General features: G+C 51.3%; 1 protein-coding gene across 4 annotated transcripts in view; it reads right to left on the bottom strand.

Moving 5' to 3' along the window:
- The window catches only part of LOC127464713 (uncharacterized), a 38,423-nt gene that overhangs the window by 10,975 nt on the left and 5,255 nt on the right, over nt 1–22,193 (bottom strand). For 2 of the 4 annotated variants that reach the window (XR_007901533.1, XR_007901535.1), the window contains one exon: nt 21,676–21,953. Coding sequence is in view for 1 of the 4 variants with exons in the window: in XM_051775182.1 (XP_051631142.1) it covers nt 1,929–2,191; nt 2,661–2,929 (532 nt within the window). In the remaining 3 variants the exon portion in view is untranslated. Of the gene's footprint in view, nt 1–1,928; nt 2,192–2,660; nt 5,130–10,684; nt 10,785–21,675; nt 21,954–22,193 lie in introns of those variants that run through there. The other 2 variants (XM_051775182.1, XR_007901534.1) reach the window with 2 other exon arrangements.

Below are 22,193 nucleotides of genomic sequence, written 5' to 3'. Positions count from 1 at the left end.
TGGGGCTCCCTTTTAACCATTTTTCCCATAACTGGAGCTGGGACTATCACCTGCCCTACAGGGGGAACAGCCCACAAAGTTCACCATCAGGGATGCCATTAACTGAAAGTCCCTTCTCAGGGGGGTCACTGCACACCTTGGCCTTTGTTTGCCCTCCCCACCAAAGATGCTTCCAACAGTTCTGACACATCTGGCAGACCCAGAGCTCTCCTCAGGGAATGCTTCAGCTGCTTAAAGGCTGCCCTTGCACCATCTATTCAAAAAGTCGCCATAACAGTCTTACCACACATCCCGAGGGAGCAATGCAGAGTCCAGCCCGTCCCACCATTCCCAGCAAGGCAGTTCATGGGCTGTCTGGGGCTCAGGGAGGAGTCACGGGGCTTCTCTTCTTCCTGCCTGCTTGCCCCATTTTCTCCTGCAAAAGCAAAGCTTTCTTGGCTTTCCTTGCTCAAGGAGATGCAAAGGCCATCTTTTAAATCCAATACTGGAAACTCCTCCAGGTTGTCATTCAAGGTGCTTCTCTCAGGTCCTGCACTAATCAATCATCTTGTCCACTGGTTTTCTTGGCAGGTTCTTGCATTCACGTCCTACAAGCAAACCAGGAGGAGCCAATTTAGCTGTTCCTGCAACCAATCCAGTCTGGCATTCTGATTTTAAAGGATACTGGGTTGGCCTTACCCATAGAGATCCCACATCAGGGGTAATACCTACAGGTTCTGCCCTCTTCCACTCTCCTGCAGCTCCACTGGCCCACACCACAGGAACAACTGCAGCTGCCACTTCAGTCAGGGCCTTGCTGCTGACAGGAGTTATTCCCTGCACAACAAGAGCTGCTGCTTGGACACATTTAGTTTCAGCAATTACAGTGTCAAGAGCCCCAGTTTTCAATTCCATTTCTGCCTCAACTTTTCCAGCCCATCACTTCCTAGCAGAGGTTTGGGTGAGTTTGGCAAAAACACAAACTGAGGAATTCCCCAATGTTTTCCCAGTTTGACCCCTGTCACACCAATCACCTTAACACTGCCAGTCCATAATTCTCATTCTGCTGTGTTCAGGACTGAGGAAATTGTACTTGTGTCTGAGCAGGACATGTGCAAACCAAATGCTGGGGACTGGAACACACACCTGGCACTCCTGCAGCTCTCACAGTCACATTCCAGAGAAAACAGCCAATTGCACCCTCACTGCTCATTTCTTAATCCCAATCCCACACTTCTTTGGCACTTGGAGCACCACTTTTAGAACCCAATTACAGCCCATTAGAGAGCTCCCTGTCTAGCAGGGACAGGGACCCCTGGGATACTCTCAGCAATGCCTGAATCCATGGCAGGGACCTTGCTTTGAGCTCCCCAGGGCCGGGCACCCCGAGGATCTCCCCGAATAATCCTTTCGGTGCGCGCTGGAGTCCTCGGGGTGCCCCAACCCGGGGGGCACCAACAGCACTGTCCCTCCAGGGGGCCAATTTGGTCCCAAAATGCAGGGGGATCTTGCCTGTGTCCCAGACTGGTCCGGGGATCTGAGGCCCTTCCCGAGAAAATCTCGGTGCCGGCGTGAAGGGCCAGAGATCCCTTGGAGCCACGGGAGAGCAGGCACAGAGTCCCTCCTGGGGGGCAATTTGCCTGCCTGAACTCAGCTCTTCAAAGGAGCCTCTAAGACTCAGCTGGTGACTTTTAGAAGCCAGGCATTCCTATACACTGTGAGATATTTTAAGGCTTATCTGACTGAAAAGCATAAAGCTTTTATCATGGACACCTGACCTCCCACAGACAGCTCCTTTCCCCTTTCAGTACAAAATTATTTTCATGGAATCACTCAATAGGAAGTGCCCAGGAACCCCAGACTGTTCTTTCCAGAACAGAAAATAAACAGAAGAACGGAGTTTTGCACAAGTGTAACATACTCCAGAACAGACCTGACTTTAGTTTTACCCTTTGTGTTCAAATATTCCATAGAAAAGCTCCAGCAGGAGAGCTGGTACATTCCCAAGAGTATCCTGGAAGTCCCTTTCACGAGGGCTGGAGGAAAATCGCAGTTGTATGAGTCCCTTGTGCCTGCAGATGCCTGGGGATCCTCTCCATCCACCTCGTGCTCTCCCAACAGCAGAAAGGGTGCTGAGACAGGAGGAAGGAAACCTTTAGCATAAAGCTGGGGAGGAATATAAAGCTTCCTTTCCTGGGGAGCTTTGCGAAGTCTGCAACGAGAAAGGGAAAATTTGCATCTCCTTTGGTACACGTGTCAACAGAGACTGAGACTTTTTGCCTTTTTCAGACAACCGTGCCCCTTTTGGCTCCCTGGCAGCTCCAATGGCACCAGAACCCCCCTTCCTGCACACCCACGGCTGTCACACACAGGCATCCACACACCTTTGCTCCAGCCCACACGTGGCCAACATCTCCCCACCCTAGACATCCCAAGGTCAGTAGTTTTGCTAGAGAGCACAGCAACCCCCCTGTCCTCGCAAACTGCCTCCCTGCAAAAAAGGAATCGTTTTCCTGGACATTTCTCCCACAGTCAAGGTCTTTTCAAACTGCTGTCGTGCCACCAAACCTGCTCAGGGTCCCTCCCGGCTTCTGCCTGTCCTTGCATTTAAAGGCATAGGCACATTCTATCTTCCAACAGCAAACCCAGCTCCTCACGGGCAGTAGAAGCCCTGCTCTTACCTGGACAGACTGCCGGGCTCGGCACAGCTGTGGCTCATGGAGCAGCTTCCCAAGGCCGTTCTCTCTCCCAGCAGGAAGCACAACTCGCCTCCACACCAGGGGAAACCACGAGCGAGGCTGCAAATGGACACAGAACGAGCAAAAAGCATTAACGCAGCACCAAAAAACCAAGTTAAAGCAGTCTTTGCCTCATAACCCTGCACGGGGAAAGGGTTTGGGATCCCAAAGCAAACCCTCAGACACCCAGAGAGCACAGGACCCACAGCCATGCCACGGCTCTCCCCGGGGGCACCCGGCAGGTAAGGGGCTTACCCGGGCCCCGCCGCCCAGCACAAGGCGCCCCTAAACGCCCCCGGCTGCCCCGGTGCACAAACCCAGCGGCCAAGGCGCTCTCCCCTCCGCAGCCCGGGCAGCAGCGGGGCCACACCCTCAGCCCCCACACACAACCGCCCCCACCTGCCCCGCCGGCCCTTTATACCGCGGGCCGGCAGCGCTGCCCAATCAGCACTCGAGCGCCTCCGCCCAATCCCAGCCCGCCTGGCCCTGCGGCCCCGCCCCGCCCGCTCAGCCCGGCCCCGGCCCTCGGCGCGGCCCCGGCCCCCGTTCCCTCCGCGCGGCTCCCGCCGCAGCCCCGGCGGGCTGAAAGCCCAGAGCCAACGGGAACTCCAGCCAGCTGCAGGCAGATGTTACTCTGTCCCAGTTTGCCAGGGGTGGGCACGAAGGGGCCCTTCCCCGTTCGGAAGTGGAAGTTGTCCCCTGTGCACAGCCCGCTCTGATCCTCGGCCTCGTGGGAGCCAATTCCCTTGTCCCAGCCCACTTCCTGCAGAGAAGAAAGGGAAAGATTGCACAGAAGGGAGACATTCTTCCCTGGGAGGGTGGGGAGGTGGCCTGGCACAGAGAAGTTGTGGCTGCCCCATCCCTGCAAGTGGCCAAGGCCAGGCTGGAGGTCTATTAGAAGGTGTCCCTGCCTGTGGCAGGGGGTGGAAGGAGATGATCCCTGAGATCCTTTCCAACCCAAACCACTCCAGGATCCCAGGATGATTCCATGCTCTCTCTCTGCATTTCTTTGGCATCATTTCCTCTCAAAAACAACATCTGCGATTTAGTTGATTGCTAAAGCCATCATTTTAAAATCATCTCAGGAATCCAAAGGGACTGGAAAACACTTCATTAAAACTGACTTATTAGGAAATGGTTTGAACCAAGAGAATTAAAATCAGGACAAGAGCCTTAAAAAAATTAAAATGAGGACAAGAGCCCAAGAGAATTAAAATCAGGAGAAATTCACGTTATTCCCCCCCCGCACACCCCGGGACAGACGGGAGGCCGCGAGTCCCGCCCTGCCGCCGGAACCGGCCCTTAACTCGAGCAGGGCGCGCTGCACCGGCACGAGAGCCACTGCGCATGCGTCGCCGGTCCCTCTCCTGCCTGCCCTTACTTACCACGTGATCGCCGGCGTCTTGCCAACGACTGCGCATGCGCCCCCCCCCCCCCACCCCGCCGCCCGACCGCCCGGCTTCGCTTTCTTACTGCGGCTCCCCCTCCACTTTTCCGGCTCCCTGGGGTTCCCTCACCCACATTTCGGGGTCCCCTTCTCACATTTTAGGGGTGATGACCCCGCAATTTACGGTTCGGGGGGGGGGGGGGAGGAGAGGAAACGGGGTGCCCAAGAAGGGGTTTCTTTTTTTTTTTTTTCTCTCTTATTTCATTTTCATTTTATTTCCTTTTTAGTTTTTTTGCCTTTTTTTTTAAATTTTCTTTTTTATATTTCCTTCTTTACTTCGTTTATTTTTTATTCTCTTTATTTTTCATTTTCTCTCCCAGTGCTCCCCAGTAACACCCAGTGCTCCCCAACAACCCTCAGTAACACCCAGTGCTCCCCAGTACACCCCAGTAACACCCAGTGCTCCTCAACAACCCCCAGTAACACCCAGTGCTCCCCAAAAATTGACCCAAAACCGACCCAAATCACCCCAAAAGCTGACCCAAAACTGACCCCAAAACCTGACCCCAATCATCCCAAAAGCTGACCCAAAACTGACCCCAATCATCCCAAAAGCTGACCCAAATCACCCCAAACAATGACCCCAAACTGACCCCAAAAACTGACCCAAATCATCCCCAAAACTGACCCAAAACTCTGCATTTCTTTGGCATCATTTCCTCTCAAAAACAACATCTGCGATTTAGTTGATTGCTAAAGCCATCATTTTAAAATCATCCCAGGAATCCAAAGGGACTGGAAAACACACAGAAATCATTCCTGCACCCACCAAAGCATTAGGAATTGGAACCCGATTCCCTCATCTCTCTCCTTGTTCTTCTTGGCTGGAAAACCTGATGATCCCCACTGGCTGTTTTTAGGCTGCTTTTCTTCCACAGCTCCTTTCCTCCCGGCTGAAACCTCCTGGCATCTTCAGGCCTTATCTGGAGGGAAGCCCCTCTGAAGTATTTCCTCTCGTGGCAATTCTGTGGGATGAAGAAGTAAAAAAAGCACATCAAGAGCTCCTTCTACCCCCTTCCCTCGCAAACACCCTCCCAGCTTGTCCTTGGCAGCTCCATCCCCCCGGCAGCGGCACCCGACGCTTCGGCTCCGCTGGGAAAGGGACAGCAAGTGCAGAAGCAAGTTCAGGTCTGGGCAGGGGCTCCCTGGGGAACGGCACTTCAGTGCTTTAGTCCGTGGCCTTTCCTGCTGCCCTCCCTCCTGGAGGCAGAGGATGACCCGTCCCTTGTTTCTCCCACGCTGGCAGACCCAGGTCCTGCTCCTTTGGCCCCACTTTTCTTGGCAGACCCGGCATCATTTCCCAGGGTCCCCAGGAAACTTCTGCACTTGACCCACTGCTAAGTGCAGAGCACAGGGCGAGGGAAGGCCAAATTTCTCGGCACCCACCCCCTGGAATTTCCCTCCTCCGCAGCACGCTCCCGTTCCCGCTGTCTCTGGAGGTGCCCGCACGAGTCCTCCTTCTCCCAGCACCTCAGAGAATGTCCTTTTCACCCAGGTCCTGCTTACCGTCGTCCAACAAAACACGCTGACAACATTTTTCACGATGCCAGTGGAGAGCTATTAGAGCACACTGCACAGGGAAGCTGAGCCTGCCCCATCCCTGCAAGTGTTCCAGGCCAGGCTGGACGGGACTCGCAGCAACCGGGGACAGTGGAAGGTGTCCCTGCCCACGGAAGACAGGCTGGCCTTTGAAGGTCCCCTTCAAACCAAATCGCTCTGGGATTCCCCTCCAAAATCACTCCCAAAGAGACACAGCAACCAAAGCAGAGGGACTGCACTCCCAGCTTTTCTTACCTGCAGGCACACACAGCACAGCACGTTGGACATAAAAGCCACAGGGTTAGTCCTGCCAGAGGCGTCCGGCACACCCACGGCGACCGAAGGGAAAGAGGGAGCCTGGGAACACGGAGTAAAAGACACCTTAATTAGGACTACCCTGAGCCATAGCCAGGTCATTCCCACAGACAGCTTCACCGTCCAGTCGTCCAAAAAGCACTCACCGAGGCCTCAGGTAGGATGGTTCCTGACGCTGACCAGGTGAATACCTCCCTGGAAGCCCGCTCTGCTCCTGCCAGGCACTGGGGCTCACCCAGAGGGGCTTTGCCAAGCATCCAAGGGAAATTAAAATTACAGCCTGGGCAAAGGCGCTTCCCGCAGGACCGCTCCTGGCCAAGGCCACCGGTCCGTGCAAGTCAGACCACTGACCACCCAGGGCTGGGGATTTTCAGGGGCACGCTTCCAGCTTTTATTCTCCAGAAACTCCAGTTCTTCCTGGCACCGCTTGCCAGAAAGTCTTCCCCTGTTGGAAGAGGTCACTTAGTCTTTCGAGGGGCCAGATTGCCAAAGCCCGGCCAGTCCGTTCCCACGAGGAAAGGTAGCTTTGTCTTGTACAAGATACTGGGGGGGAGACACAAAAGTTTAATTTAAAAGAACTGCCTAGAATAGAAAGCAATTCAAACATAAGTCAGACAAGACTCGTGCAAAACTGAATTACATTGGACTTCAAAGGAGAATTCTTTCCCTCTGCACCTCAGAGAACCCCAATTTTCACCCAGGTCCCGCTTACCATTGTCACACAAAACGTGCTGACAAAATTTTTCAGGATGCCAGTGGAGAGATATCAGAGCACACTGCACAGGGAAGCTGAGCCTGCCCCATCCCTGCAAGTGTTCCAGGCCAGGCTGGACGGGACTCGCAGCAACCGGGGACAGTGGAAGGTGTCCCTGCCCACGGAAGACAGGCTGGCCTTTGAAGGTCCCCTTCAAACCAAATCGCTCTGGGATTCCCCTCCAAAATCACTCCCAAAGAGACACAGCAACCAAAGCAGAGGGACTGCACTCCCAGCTTTTCTTACCTGCAGGCACACACAGCACAGCACGTTGGACATAAAAGCCACAGGGTTAGTCCTGCCAGAGGCGTCCCACGGCGACCGAAGGGAAAGAGGCAGCCTGGGAACACGGAGTAAAAGACACCTTAATTAGGACTACACTGAGCCATAGCCAGGTCATTCCCACAGACAGCTTCACCGTCCAGTCCCACAAAAAGCACTGACCTCCCAGGGCCTCAGTTAGGATGGCTCCTGACGCTGACACCTCCGTTTGCCCCGGGGGGTCAAGAATAACATGCCTGGGAAGAAGTCACCCCCAACAACAAAAAGGGAAAATTAGTGAAGCACGGGGTCCTCTTCTGACTAGATTGCCACCAGCATTCCAGAGCAGATGACACGACTGTTCTGTTACAGACGAGAAAAGCCTGTTCTCCCAAACAAACAGCGAGGAGATTTATGGGCACGCCTGAACATTTCCTGTGAGGAACTTTTTGTAACTAAGGAGCAGGTGCTGTCTTGAGTTGAAGGCATCAATTTGACAGACACTTAGGACAGCAAACTCTTCAGCAGAGCAATTAACTGCAGCCTATTTGAACAGCAGGGGAGAGAAAACGACAGTCGAAGGGAAGACAAGAAAAGCAGAACTGGAATCAGCAGACTTTTCTTCCATCTCTCCCGAGGAAGTCTAGTTTGTCTGTTCTAATAATTCTATGCCCTTTTCTACATGAAACTTAGAGCAAGGCTGAAAAAACAACTAGAAAACACGGAGAGAAGCTTTTTAGAATTTCACGTGATTTTCCCAAACCGATGCCAGAAAAGCAGAACTCGGTAGAATGTACTCACCTCGAGGCCTTTGGTCTTTTCTTCCCTAAGCTTCGTCACCTGATTGAAAAAGCAGAGTAGACTCGGTATTTAGGCTCCCAACAGGAAAACTTCCCCTTCATTTCCTAAAAGAAACTACATTAATCTGCACAGCTGCAGGCGCGTGTCCAGCTGTTAAAGCCTTTCAGCTTTTCGGAGGGTGAGAATGCCCTGCTAAGGAAGGCTGAAAACTGCTCGGAGCCTGCCCAGGTCCAAGAGCCCCTTGATTTTGTCTGTGTTCCAGTCCCGGGCTAAAGAAAGGGCAGAAGAAGCGCAGTTGTTCCTTGCCTCTTCCCTAAGAGGTTCGGCCAGGTGCTGGGCCAGCCCGGGCACTCCGGGGGAAGGCCGGCAGTGCCCAAGCAGCGCCGCTTTGCCAGGGGCGTCGCTTGCAAGAGCGCCGCCGAGCGCCGGGCCCTGCCTCACAGTCGCCGCCTGGCGGACACGGCCGGGAGCGGTACTGCAGCCGCGCGCCTCCCCCCCCCCCCCCCCCTCCTTGGCGAGACCCGCGGCGCCTTTGGACGCGCCCAGCTTACCCCGGGGTCGATCTCCGTCGAATCTGCCGCCGTGGGTCGCTTCCGGGGGGGGAAGGCGGCGGCGCAGCCCCGATAGCATCTCCAGGGCACGGCGGGAGCGAGCGGGGCAGAAGCGGGGGCAGGGGCGGGAGCGGGAGCGGAGCGGGGCGAGAGGGCGGCGCGACGTGCGCGCCATGCGGTCCTCGCGCGCCGCGGCCCCGAGACGGGGGCTGCCGGCGCCGGTGCCTGCCGCCGCCCACGAACCTGCCGCCCGCGCCCGGCGCCGCCGAGCGCCCCGCCCTGTCCCCGCAGCGGGAAGCAGCGCGGCGAGACGGCGCTGCGGGCGCGGGGTGGGGGTCCGGGTCGCGGCGGAAGCCTCTCGCCGCCATCTTTAGTGTGGTCGTTCCGGTCCTGGCGGCGCCATCTTTACTGTGGGCTTGGCGAACTTCCGGGCCGGGGCCGCCATCTTTAGTGTGGTCGTTCCGGTCCTGGTGGCGCCATCTTTGCTATGGGCTTGGCGGACTTCCGGGCCGGGGCCTTGGAGGACTTCCGGTCGCTCACTACTTCCGGTGACCGAGTTTACCCAAATTAGCGTCCCTCCTCGCTAATTTCTGCGCTTTCACCCCAAGAAATCTTCACGTTATTCCCCCCCCGCACACCCCGGGACAGACGGGAGGCCGCGAGTCCCGCCCTGCCGCCGGAACCGGCCCTTAACTCGAGCAGGGAGCGCTGCACCGGCACGAGAGCCACTGCGCATGCGTCGCCGGTCCCTCTCCTGCCTGCCCTTACTTACCACGTGATCGCCGGCGTTTTGCCAACGACTGCGCATGCGCTGTTCAAAATTTTTTCAATGCAGTTCCTGTTTTCCGTCAGCAGGTGGCAGTATTTCATCTCAAATATATGTGCAATTCTTTTTCTCTGTCACCAGGGGGCACTGTTGCTATGCGATTTTTTACTTATGGCATTTTTTTTTTGTTTTATAACCGTATTTGTTCGTGTAGTTCTTTTGGGAAATCGGATAATTGGCTTGTGATTGCTGGTGGTTTGAAAATTTACTTGTGTAATTAGGCTCTTCTCCTGGTTTTAATTCTCTAGGCTCTTCTCCTAAGAGAATTAAAATCAGGAGAAGAGCCTAAAAAAAAAATGAAAATCAGGGGAAGAGCCTAAAAAAAATGAAAATCAGGAGAAGAGTCTAAAAATATAAAAATCAGGAGGAGAGCCCAAGAGAATTAAAATCAGGAGAAGAACCTAAGAGAATTAAAATCAAGAGAAGAGCCTAAAAAAATTACAATCAGGAGAAGAGCCTAAAAAAATTAAAAACAGGAGAGGAGCCTGAAAAAATTAAAATCAGGACACGGGACTAATACAATAAAAATCAGGAGAGGAGCCTAAAAAAATTAAAATCAGGAGAGGAGCCTGAAAAAATTAAAATCAGGAGAGGGGACTAAAAAAATTAAAATCAGGAGAGGGGACTAAAAAAATTAAAATCAGGAGAGGGGACTAAAAAAATTAAAATCAGGATAGGGGACTAAAAAAATTAAAATCAGGAGAGGAGCCTAAAAAATTAAAATGAGGAGAAGAGCCTAAAAAAATTAAAATCAGGAGAGGAGCCTGAAGGAATTACAATCAGGAGAGACCCAGAACTCACCCAAGTCTCCCCAAAAAACTACCAGAAACTGATTCAAATCTCCCCAAAAATGACCCAGAACTCACCCAAATCTCCCCAAAAAGTGACACAAAAACTGATCCAATTCACTCCAAAAATTGATCCAGAACTGACCCAAAACTGGCCCAAATCACCTCAAAAACTAACTCCAAATTGGCCCAAAACCTGACCTAAAAATGCAAAAAACCCCCCCCAAAACTGACCCAAAATGATACAAAATCAGCCCCAGATATGACCAGAAACTGACCTCAAAACCCCAAAACACTGACACCAAGACTCACCCAAATCTCCCCAAAAAAATGACCCAAAAGTCAGCCCAATCACCCCAAAAAATGACCAGAAACTGACCCAAAATTACCACAAAAATAAACCCAAAACTCACCCAAATCATCCCGAAAAATGACCAGAAACTGACCCAAATCTCCCCCAAAAATGACCAGAAACTCACTAAAAATAACCCCCAAAAATGATCAGAAACTGACACAAATCTCCCCAAAATATGACCCAAACTTTATTTCTTTTCTTAGCAACAAATCCCTTCCTTTGCTCCCCTCTGGCCCTGCCCACACGGCCCCAGTTCAGCTCTCAGTGAGTTCTTGCTTCTGGGCAGCGACTCCTCTGCCTCTTGCTGGGGCGGCAGCAGCTCCTGTGCCGGCAGGGAGAGGGACCCCGAGCCAGGAGAGGGACCCCGAGCCACGAGAGGGACCCCGAGCCACGAGAGGGACCCCGAGCCAGGAGAGGGACCCCAGAGCCCCTACAGAGACCCCAGAGCCATTATAGGGACCCCAGAGCCACGATAGAAACCCCAGAGTCCCTACAGAGACCCCAGAGCCATTATAGGGACCCCAGAGCCACGATAGAAACCCCAGAGTCCCTACAGAGACCCCAGAGCCATTATAGGGACCCCAGAGCCCTCCAGAGCCCCTATAGAGACCCCAGAGCCCCTATAGAGACCCCAGAGCCATTACAGGGACCCCAGAGCCCTCCAGAGCCCCTTGCTGGGTCACAGCCCCTCTTCTCCCGCCCAAACCCACCTTTCTGGCTGCAGCTGCTTTTCTTCTCTGGCTCCCCCTTCCTTCCCCAGGGAGCTTTGCCTTGTTCTTTGGCCAGGCTCCAGCTGCAGCTCAAGGGCAAAGCTGCAACTACAATTCCCCCTTCGGGTTTTTCACCTGAAAAACAAAGGCTTGGGCCAAACTCTGACCAGTCACTCGCTGAACACGAGACATCAAACAGGGCACACAGAATAAAATGCATCCAACTCTAAATCATGTTACAATGACTGTCCACCCCAATCCAGCACTGACATTAAAAACCTTCAAGCAATCAAAAAGACCTCCAAACATCCCTTAGATAGAGAAAAGCACACCAGGAACGAATGCAAAAAGAAAAATTCCAAACAATGCTCAATTAAATAACCATGGACTGATATAAAACATGTTTAGGGAACTTAAACCACTTCTTCCCATTATTCTCCATCAGAAATTACCCTTATTTAAGTTCTCCTTTTAACACTTCATTAAAACTGACTTATTAGGAAATGGTTTGAACCAAACTTCATAACTTGATGACTCCAGGGTTTGTGCTCCTTGACTTTGGCCTGAAGGGGTTTGGAACACAGGCTTTGTTCTGGAGAGCTTTTCCCCAATCTACAAACCCTTCTGCAAATGGGACTCCCTTCCCTCAGGGTTCGGTGGCCTCTGGTTTTCCTGAAGGCTGGGGGGGATCTGGGAGCCAAATCCCAAGGGATCCAGCCCAGCTCTGCACACACACACACACACATTTCCAGCTGGTCACAGTCTCACGGGGGCCACCACCACTCAGCACATTTGCACACAAACAGCCCTCTGAGTTCCTGGCACTGGGTCTGATGGACTAAGAAATGATCAGTCTGGTGGTTTGCCCTCAGAGGAGTAAGATCCAATGATGCATTTCTATTTTCATGACAATATAACCTGGAAAACACAAACATATTTCTGCTTCATGTGCAATTTAAAATTCAAAGACACAGAAACATTCCTAGAGTTCAAGTCCCCAGGTTTGGTTCCAAATGTCACTCGGTCCCCCTGGGACAAGAACAGTGGCACACACGGACTCAACAGCCCTGCACAAGCCCAGGAGTGGGGGGGAAATATCCTTGAGAGCACTGCTGCATTTCAAAAAGAAGTCAGTCACATCAACTCTGTAACAAATAAAAAAGAGAAGCCAAAATAAATAACTGTAGACAGGGTATACCAATAAGAAAAAACTAAGAATAAAGGCATCTATTTGAAGTACAAAGAGTTTGGGAGACACCATTTGTTTGCCACAAAGCCTTTATTTTGTTGGCTCTTCTATAGTTAGAACCCAAACCTTACCCTCCCACAAAAAGCAGAAAACCTCTTCAGAGAGTTAGGAGATGGAGTCAGTTTGGATTAATGGGAAGAACATCTCTGGAGACAAAATAAAGCAGAGAAAATAACCCCATCCTCAACAACAGAGCTGCCTCCCCACTGCCTGCCCCTGGACACTTGCTCTGGGGGTGACAGAGCCTGAAGTCTCCTGCCTAGTCCTGGGCAATACTTCCTGGGGACCACAGCACCACTGAGTTCCTAAAAATATCACAGGTTGAGCAGGTGCTTGGATTTTGTCTGGATTAACGCCCCCCTTCCTTTCCAGGTGCTGCCCTACTCATTGTAATGGTGCTTGTACTCCCTGAGCCATTCCCTCCCCCATCCAACCATCCCTTGTGCCCTCTCTGACAAGGACAGTGGGTCCAGGTGTTCTGCCACGCTCCCAGGGCACAGGGGGGGACTGTGGAGCCACCCTCGAGGGGGGAAACGTGCCCTGCCTGCCCTGCCCAGGGAAAGGGAACTGCCCCAGTGCTCCCCAGCACAAGGCACCCTTGGAAATGTCCACTGCAATGGGACACTCAGGGACAGCAACAAGCACTGCACGAGGCTGCTCTGGCACAGGGCCAATTTTAGCCTCAGCTTTTCTCTGGACCACTTCACTTTGTTTGCCACCTCATCCTGCAGTCAGAACTTGCTGTCCTTGCAACCTTTCAGGGTGACCATAAATGACAGAGGCCTCTGCTCCAGCACCCACAAGGGCCTGATCCATCTGACAGGATCCATTTTTCCAGGGAATTCAAAGCTCCACCTGAGGACTAGGGTCTTTTCTCACCCATCCCTGTGCTGCAGCTTGGCCTCCATCTCCCTGTGCTTTCAGTTCCCTCCATGGTTGAACACTGGCAGCCCTGGCCCTGGGCGGAGCTCGGCATCCTGATCCCATCCCTCCTGGCCCCCGGAACCGCTGACTCAGCAATGGGGGGCCCTCCATTGCCAAGGGCACGGGCCCGTCGGGGCTCACGGGGGGAGCAGGAGGGCGAAGGCTCCAGCCCTGCTGCTACAACCTTCCACCACTACAGCCAACAGAGGAGCCTCTCCAGCCCTGCCTCCCAAGGCATCCTCAACAAACCCAGCCCAGCTCCACAGGACAAACTGCTCCCTGTCTGCCCAGGCCAGTCTAATCCCAGAGGCTCCCAGGGTCATGCAAAACAACTGCCCAGGAGATCAGAGACCCCAGTCCATCTCTTCCTAGCACAGGTTTGGGTTAGTTTGGCAAACAGACCAACTGAGGAATTCCCCAATGTTTTCCCAGTTTGACCCCTGTCACACCAATCACCTTAACACTGCCAGTCCATAATTCTCCCTCTCTTGGGTTAAGGACTGAGCAAGTTGGACCTGTGTCTGAGCAGGACATGTGCAAACCAAATGCTGGGGACTGGAACACACACCTGGCACTCCTGCAGCTCTCACAGTCACATTCCAGAGAAAACAGCCAATTGCACCCTCACTGCTCATTTCTTAATCCCAATCCCACACTTCTTTGGCACTTGGAGCACCACTTTTAGAACCCAATTACAGCCCATTAGAGAGCTCCCTGTCTAGCAGGGACAGGGACCCCTGGGATACTCTCAGCAATGCCTGAATCCATGGCAGGGACCTTGCTTTGAGCTCCCCAGGGCCGGGCACCCCGAGGATCTCCCCGAATAATCCTTTCGGTGCGCGCTGGAGTCCTCGGGGTGCCCTACGGCGGATTGGGGATATTGGGGGAAACCTCCAGGCCTTATGCTGCTTGCCCCATTACCTGCGAGGTGAATGCCCTTCCTCCCACCCCTGCACGTGGCCCGGTGACCCCGCAAGGAGCACACACAGACCACCTGGGAGGGACGGACGAAAGAGAGAGTTTATTGTGGGGTTGGGGTTTATAAGGCTTTTAGGAGGGTCAAAGGGGACCAATCACAAGTTCAGGGTCACACAAAAGAAACCATCAGGTAAGGGGTCAACAGCCAATAGGAAGGGGTTAACAGGGAACCAATGGGACACCTTGTGTGGAAGACAATAGCTTCACAGGGGGGTGTTGGGAAGAGGGAGACAGTGACACTGCAGAAAATACACAAACATGTTGAGACATGTTCAAACTACAGTAAAAGCTTCTGTTTCCATAGGGTTTGAGCTGTTTTCCTCACCAGTCCATCTCTGACAGGACTTTTTCCATACTGTGTATGGCAAGTTCCTTGCTACATCTCCTCCTTTTTTGTCTTTTAAAGCTGGATATGCTTTTAATGATTGAGAAGTTCTGGCACAACTAAGGAAACATGGAAAGACACACATAAAGAGAAACACTACGGAAAGTACTAGTACGATAACTACAATAATTTTCTTAATAGTGGAAGAGAGGCCTTTGAAGGGCAACCAGCTGAAAAAATCATCAAAGGTCAGAGGATCAGCTCGCTTGATTTCATGAACTAAGGACTTAAGCTGATTAATCTGAGAGTGGATAGATTAGGAGTGATCAGAGAAGTTGAGGCAGCCGAGGCCTTCAAACTCTTGACACCCATGGCCATTTACTAGAAGGAGAAAATCTATTGCAGCACGATTTTGTAACAAAGCTTTCTTATTGGTTTGGGTATCTTGTAAGAGATCATCAAGGGCAGCACTTGTAGCATTAGCTTCTTTTGCTAGCCAACATCCCATTCTGGTAAGGAGAGTTAAGGCTTTTGTGGAGCTGACAATTGGAAGTATACCACTGATAATGTTTGCAGTGTCTGACCAAAAATGCATGTTGGAGTTGCATTCTGCTGTGAATTCACTCAGGGACTGTAATTTTGCTAAAGGATGTTCTTCAGCTGGATGTGGGGGTGCTGCAGCTACAGGGACCTGCACTGCTTTAGGTGGAGAAAGGGATTTTTGTTGTGGTGGATAGAAATTAAGATGTGGGTGCAAACCTTGGAATTGCCTGCGCACTCTATGATGTGAGAAGGGTGAGGTGCTTTGGAGGTCACTGTTTCTTTTTGCACGATTTTTGGGAGGCCTTACAGGTAAAGATTTCATAAGGGTAGCTGGATTGTACAGTGTTAATTTTCCAAATGTGCAGGGGCCTCCAGCAGCTAATCTGGGAATCATATTCCAGACTCTAAGTCCACAAATTAAAAAGACTCCTTTTGGAAGAATAACCGAATCAGGGGTGGCATGTATCTGGTAAGGAACCTCTTCCTTGCACCAGAAACTGAAATTGGAATAAGGTCCATAAGAGGTGACATTAATTAATTCAGGAGGGGCAACATATTTGTTGTGAATGAAGTAAAAACAGAGAGGAGAAACAATACTCCCCAAGATTTCTAATTCCTCAGGTCTCTGCCACTGATAGCTAAATGTCTGCCTGTCATGTGAAGTTTTTGCTGGTCTTGTGAGACAGTCCAAGAATGGATTCTTGAACTGATCGTGGTCATCACACCAGGGGATATACTGATTTCAAAAATTACCCCATTCGCTGGGTGTCCAGGGGATTCCTACCAGACAGGTCTTAAAAGGGTGAGAGGGATCTAAGGTAGAGAGACAGATAGAGTCAGTATTTAGTGATTGTGCCAGGTTTAGCCAAACATTTTGGCCAGAGAGCATTACCCAATTAGGAATTGTTGGAGGAGGTGGATTAGAGCTTTTTATGTCTACGCGCTGCTCTAAGCGCTCGTCAAGCCGTTTCCCGAATTCTGTGTTTTGTGAGAAGGTCTGGGTGATAGTGGGTTTCCGTGTTTGTCAAATAGAGATCGACAATGTACAGCCCAATGTACCTCTTTTTTACATCTGGGGCAAAGGCCTGGACGAATGGTTTTCTTTTGAGAATTGGGGCTTTGAACTTGTGGGCAGTTAGCTTTTATATGACCTGCACGTTTGCAATTATGGCATATTATTTTGGAGTGGTCTAGGGCAGCTGCTAAAACTTCGGTCATTTTTTCTACCATCTGCTGAGTTGCCTCAGCAATCTGATTGCCCAATTGTGTATTAGCTTCAACTAATTGGCTTGACACAGATGCCAGAGCTTGGACCAGGCTATCTGCTAATTTGTCATTAGGACTAATATCTTTGCAAGCCTTTACCATATCCATGGGGGTAGGGTCCCGAAGGTTTCTAAGTATTTGCTGACACTGTGCATTTGAATTGGAGATAGCTAGCTTCAAGAACAGAGCATCTTGTGCTTCTTTCACCTTTATTTGTTTTTCTATAGATCCTTTTAACCGTTCTGCAAAGTCAATAAAAGATTCATCAGGCCTTTGAACTATATTATTGAAAGGTGGAGTTGTTTCAGAAGCTTCAGCTACTGATTGCAGTGCCAAAAATGCCATATTTTTAGTAGCAATTAAGTCTTGTTTTGGAATTCTGGCCTGATCTGTATTTGCAGAATAAGGACCTTCACCAAAAAGCATTTGTATGGTAGTTTTTATAGGTCTACGTGTAGTAGAGCTAGTTTCATGAGCATATTTTCTAATTAAGGCTTGCCATTCATCTAAAAACAATGATACTTGTACTTTAGTTAGTAAAGCTCTCATGATATCTTTTAAATCATTTGGGGTTAGTATAAAACCAGAGAATATAGATGACAGAATTCCCATTGCATAAGCTGAGTTCAACCCATAAGTTGTTACCGCTTTTTTTGCATCCTTGAGAAGGGGTATGGATAAGGGGTCCCACACTGGGGCTGAACCTGGATTATAGAACACTGGATATGCCTGCAATAAATTTACATCATTAACAGGTGTATCAACATCATCTATATCATTACAATCATTGGTCTGGTCGGTTCCTGTGGAAGAAACAAAAGGGTTAGAAGGGAAAACAGAATTGTTAAAATTATTTGACATATTTGAAAATGGATTATTGGGAGAAAATTGGTTAAATGCTTTTAAGGATTGTGAGTTCAGTGTTGCTGAGTCTATCACCGCTGGATTCACGCTGTAAGAAGTGGGGGAAACACTGTCTGTTAGTTGCGGGTTTCTTTGCATGTTGCAGCATGATGTGGGAAGAAGCGGAGCAGAGTTGGAGCTGCAGGGCAGGGGTTGTCTCGTCCCCGGGGCCGGGCACGGACGAGGTCCCGATGACGTCATCCTGTCCTGCTGGGCATCCGTAGGGAAGGCAGGAAATCTCGCTGCTGGTCCGGCGTGGTTGAAAGTTGGGAACTCTCCGCCTCCTTTGTTTGACCATGCGGTGATAGTTGTCGGGGGTTGCGGCTGAGGGAAGTCGGGGTTTGGGAGCGGCGGGATGGTTTCGCTTGCTCTCGGGGGGAGAGGGGGAGGGGGGCGAGGAGGGATCCCGTTGGAGCTAACCGCGGGCGGCTTCTCCTCCCCTTGCTGCACCGGCGGCCACGGCGGAGGAGCCCGGGACGGGGCAGGGGCCGCCCCGATGTTAATGCCCGGGATGGGGGTTGCCGCTCCGGGTCCCATCTGCGCAGGGGGCTGAGGCTGGCCAGTTCCAAAGCCTCCTGCTGTATCAGGGACCGGGGGCGCGGCTCCGCCATGTGCTGACCGCGATGGGGGGGGGTAAGAGGGGGTGCCTGCCCAGGGCTGTCGGTCGTGATCTCCGTTTCCCTCCTCCCCTGCTTCCCGCGGCGATTTCGATCTCCCACCCTCTCTTAGACCACGGAGGGAAGCTGTGCTGCTTTCTCGTTGGGACTCAGAATCTTTTTCTTGCATTTCAAGAATAGTTACGATATGAGTCCAAGCTATGTTGGCATGTATTGCTGCTTTATCGTTGGAATTTGCAGCTATCCAAATCTGTCTGCCTAGTAATTCCCAGTCTTTAGTCGTCAGACAGAAAGGAAGTTTAAAGTCAGTTTTAACCATAACTTTGGAAAGGCTTTTTAAGGATTTTTTGTTACAACTTAATAAATGTTTCAAATGCTTATAGTTCTCTTTTTCTGTCTTAGTGAGGGATGCTCCCATTTTTGTTTTTTTTTTTTCTTTTTGTTTGTTTCTTTATATAAGGGAATATGCCGGGTCTGCTCCTTACCTGAATGTCGTCAGGAAGGTTGAAGTACTCAAAACAGGATGCTCTCTTGTGGTGATGCAGCCTGCTAGTACTTTTGCTGCTTAGACTCCGGATCCGCCGTTGCTACACAAACTACTCCCGTTTGTGCGTTAGGACTGCTATAATCTTCACAGAAGAGTTCAAACAATCTTGGCCTCACCACGGTGCACCAATTACGGCGGATTGGGGATATTGGGGGAAACCTCCAGGCCTTATGCTGCTTGCCCCATTACCTGCGAGGTGAATGCCCTTCCTCCCACCCCTGCACGTGGCCCGGTGACCCCGCAAGGAGCACACACAGACCACCTGGGAGGGACGGACGAAAGAGAGAGTTTATTGTGGGGTTGGGGTTTATAAGGCTTTTAGGAGGGTCAAAGGGGACCAATCACAAGTTCAGGGTCACACAAAAGAAACCATCAGGTAAGGGGTCAACAGCCAATAGGAAGGGGTTAACAGGGAACCAATGGGACACCTTGTGTGGAAGACAATAGCTTCACAGGGGGGTGTTGGGAAGAGGGAGACAGTGACACTGCAGAAAATACACAAACATGTTGAGACATGTTCAAACTACAGTAAAAGCTTCTGTTTCCATAGGGTTTGAGCTGTTTTCCTCACCAGTCCATCTCTGACAGGACTTTTTCCATACTGTGTATGGCAAGTTCCTTGCTACAGTGCCCCAACCCGGGGGGCACCAACAGCACTGTCCCTCCAGGGGGCCAATTTGGTCCTAAACTGCAGGGGGATCTTGCCTGTGTCCCAGACTGGTCCGGAGATCTGAGGCCCTTCCCGAGAAAATCTCGGTGCCGGCGTGAAGGGCCAGAGATCCCTTGGAGCCACGGGAGAGCAGGCACAGAGTCCCTCCTGGGGGGCAATTTGCCTGCCTGAACTCAGCTCTTCAAAGGAGCCTTTAAGACTCAGCTGGTGACTTTTAGAAGCCAGGCATTCCTTGCTTACAACACCCTGCCATGATCCCAGCCCCACGGGGGTCCTGGCAATCCGCTCCCAAAGGGCACACGGAGGGGTCTCCACTGCAGCTGATGGGAGGGGTCAGCATTACAGGAGGGCTCATTTTCCTTCCCTGCATTCCTGTTGCACATTCAGGACACTCCCAACACCTGTTCCCATCTACACAAACCCTTATAAGGTCTCTGAGGGGCTCCATCGGGGGTCTCTGGTGGTCACCTGTGCCTGCAGCCCCCAAAGTTCTCAGTGACCACCTTATCAACTTCAAGACAACTCACCTGGTTGTAGAGGAGCCTGATGCTGCTTGGCTGCTGCCTCAGTTCCCCTCTTCATTCTTTCTTGACTTTGCTTGCTTAGTCCCTTTAAGTTCCTTGGCTCAGCTCCATGCACTTTCTAGGGAACATCCCACTGCAAAAACTCCCAGTTCTTGGTACATCTCCTAACTCAGATATCAGGGAGTGAGGCAGAAATCAACTCATCCAGGGCACTGCCTCCAAATATTGGGACAAAAACACCATAACATTCCACGGCCTCCCTTGGCAAATCAACCCCAAACTGCTCAGACACAAACAACACCCTGCACACTACAACAATCTGGCACTGCTGGTTCAACCCGGCCAAGTCAGTTGGGAAACTACACAAGGTCAACTTCCTTCCAAGTTTCAGTTATGACACAAAAGTCAGGGAGATCACAGACTCCCCCACAGAGTTTTACTCTGAGGAGAGAAGGAAACCAAAGCCATCCCCAGGGCTGCAATAGCTCAGGCTCCCCAAAAGGCCCAGGGGCTTCAGGTTTCTGAGGGGCTTCACCGAGGGCCTTCCCAGGTCTGCTCTGTCTGGAGCCCTCCAAGTCCTCAGTGCCTGCCTGAGGAACCTCAACACAACTCACCTGCTTACACAGCAACTTGGTGCTGCTTGCCTGCTGCCTCACTTCCCTTCTTCCTTCTTTCTTCACCTCCCTTGCTTGGTCCCTTTCAATCCCTGGGCTCAGCTCTGTGCACTTTCCAGGCTCCATCCCACTGCAAAAAGGATTAGCCCTTGTTACATCTCAACACTCAGAGAGCATTCCACCTTTTGCCTTGACACTGGGCCATCAGGCCAGGGGCTCATTATTTAAAGCATAGTTTGACTCCTCAGTGACAACAACTGACAGCGCTGCTGGGGCCGGGGAAGGGCGGGTGGGAGAATAAAAATCAGGAGAGGAGACTAAAAATCTAAAAATCAGGAGACGAGCCTAAAAGAATTACAATCAGAAGAGGAGCCTAAAAATATTAAAAACAGGAAAAGAGCCTGAAAAAATTAAAATCAGAAGAGGAGCCTGAAAAAATTAAAATCAGGACAGGGGACTAATACAATAAAAATCAGGAGAGGAGCTTAAAAAAATTAAAAACAGGAGGGGAGCCTGAAAAAATTAAAATCAGGAGGGGAGCCTGAAAAAATTAAAATCAGGAGGGGAGCCTGAAAAAATTAAAATCAGGAGAGACCCAGAACTCACCCAAGTCTCCCCAAAAAACTACCAGAAACTGATTCAAATCTCCCCAAAAATGACCCAGAACTCACCCAAATCTCCCCAAAAAATGACTAGAAACTGATTCAAATCTCCCCAAAAAAGACACAAAAACTGATCCAATTCACCTCAAAAATTGATCCAGAACTGACCCAAAACTGGCCCAAATCACCTCAAAAACTAACTCCAAATTGGCCCAAAACCTGACCTAAAAATGCAAACCCCCCCCCCCAAAACTGACCCAAAATGATACAAAATCAGCCCCAGATATGACCAGAAACTGACCCCAAAACCCCAAAACACTGACACCAAGACTCACCCAAATATCCCCAAAAAATGACCCAAGTCAGCCCAATCACCCCCAAAAATGATCAGAAACTGACACAAATCTCCCCAAAATATGACCCAAACTTTATTTCTTTTCTTAGCAACAAATCCCTTCCTTTGCTCCCCTCTGGCCCTGCCCACACGGCCCCAGTTCAGCTCTCAGTGAGTTCTTGCTTCTGGGCAGCGACTCCTCTGCCTCTTGCTGGGGCGGCAGCAGCTCCTGTGCCGGCAGGGAGAGGGACCCCGAGCCAGGAGAGGGACCCCGAGCCAGGAGAGGGACCCCGAGCCAGGAGAGGGACCCCAGAACCAGGAGAGGGACCACAGAGCCATTACAGGGACCCCAGAGCCATTATAGGGACCCCAGAGCCCCTACAGAGACCCCAGAGCCACGATAGAAACCCCAGAGTCCCTACAGAGACCCCAGAGCCATTATAGGGACCCCAGAGCCCTCCAGAGCCCCTATAGAGACCCCAGAGCCCCTATAGAGACCCCAGAGCCCCTATAGAGACCCCAGAGCCCCTATAGAGACCCCAGAGCCATTACAGGGACCCCAGAGCCATTACAGGGACCCCAGAGCCATTACAGGGACCCCAGAGCCCTCCAGAGCCCCTTGCTGGGTCACAGCCCCTCTTCTCCCGCCCAAACCCACCTTTCTGGCTGCAGCTGCTTTTCTTCTCTGGCTCCCCCTTCCTTCCCCAGGGAGCTTTGCCTTGTTCTTTGGCCAGGCTCCAGCTGCAGCTCAAGGGCAAAGCTGCAACTACAATTCCCCCTTCGGCTTTTTCACCTGAAAAACAAAGGCTTGGGCCAAACTCTGACCAGTCACTCGCTGAACACGAGACATCAAACAGGGCACACAGAATAAAATGCATCCAACTCTAAATCATGTTACAATGACTGTCCACCCCAATCCAGCACTGACATTAAAAACCTTCAACCAACCAAAATGACCTCCAAACATCCCTTAGATAGAGAAAAGCACACCAGGAACAATGCAAAAAGAAAAATTCCAAACAATGCTCAATTA

The sequence above is a fragment of the Manacus candei genome, unplaced genomic scaffold (genome assembly GCF_025592945.1).
Source record: "Manacus candei isolate 608988 ecotype Guabito, Panama unplaced genomic scaffold, ASM2559294v1 h1tg000262l, whole genome shotgun sequence".
NCBI lineage: Eukaryota > Metazoa > Chordata > Aves > Passeriformes > Pipridae > Manacus > Manacus candei.
The sequence above is the reverse complement of the archived record's forward strand: the minus strand, read 5'-3'. Positions and strand labels throughout refer to the sequence as shown.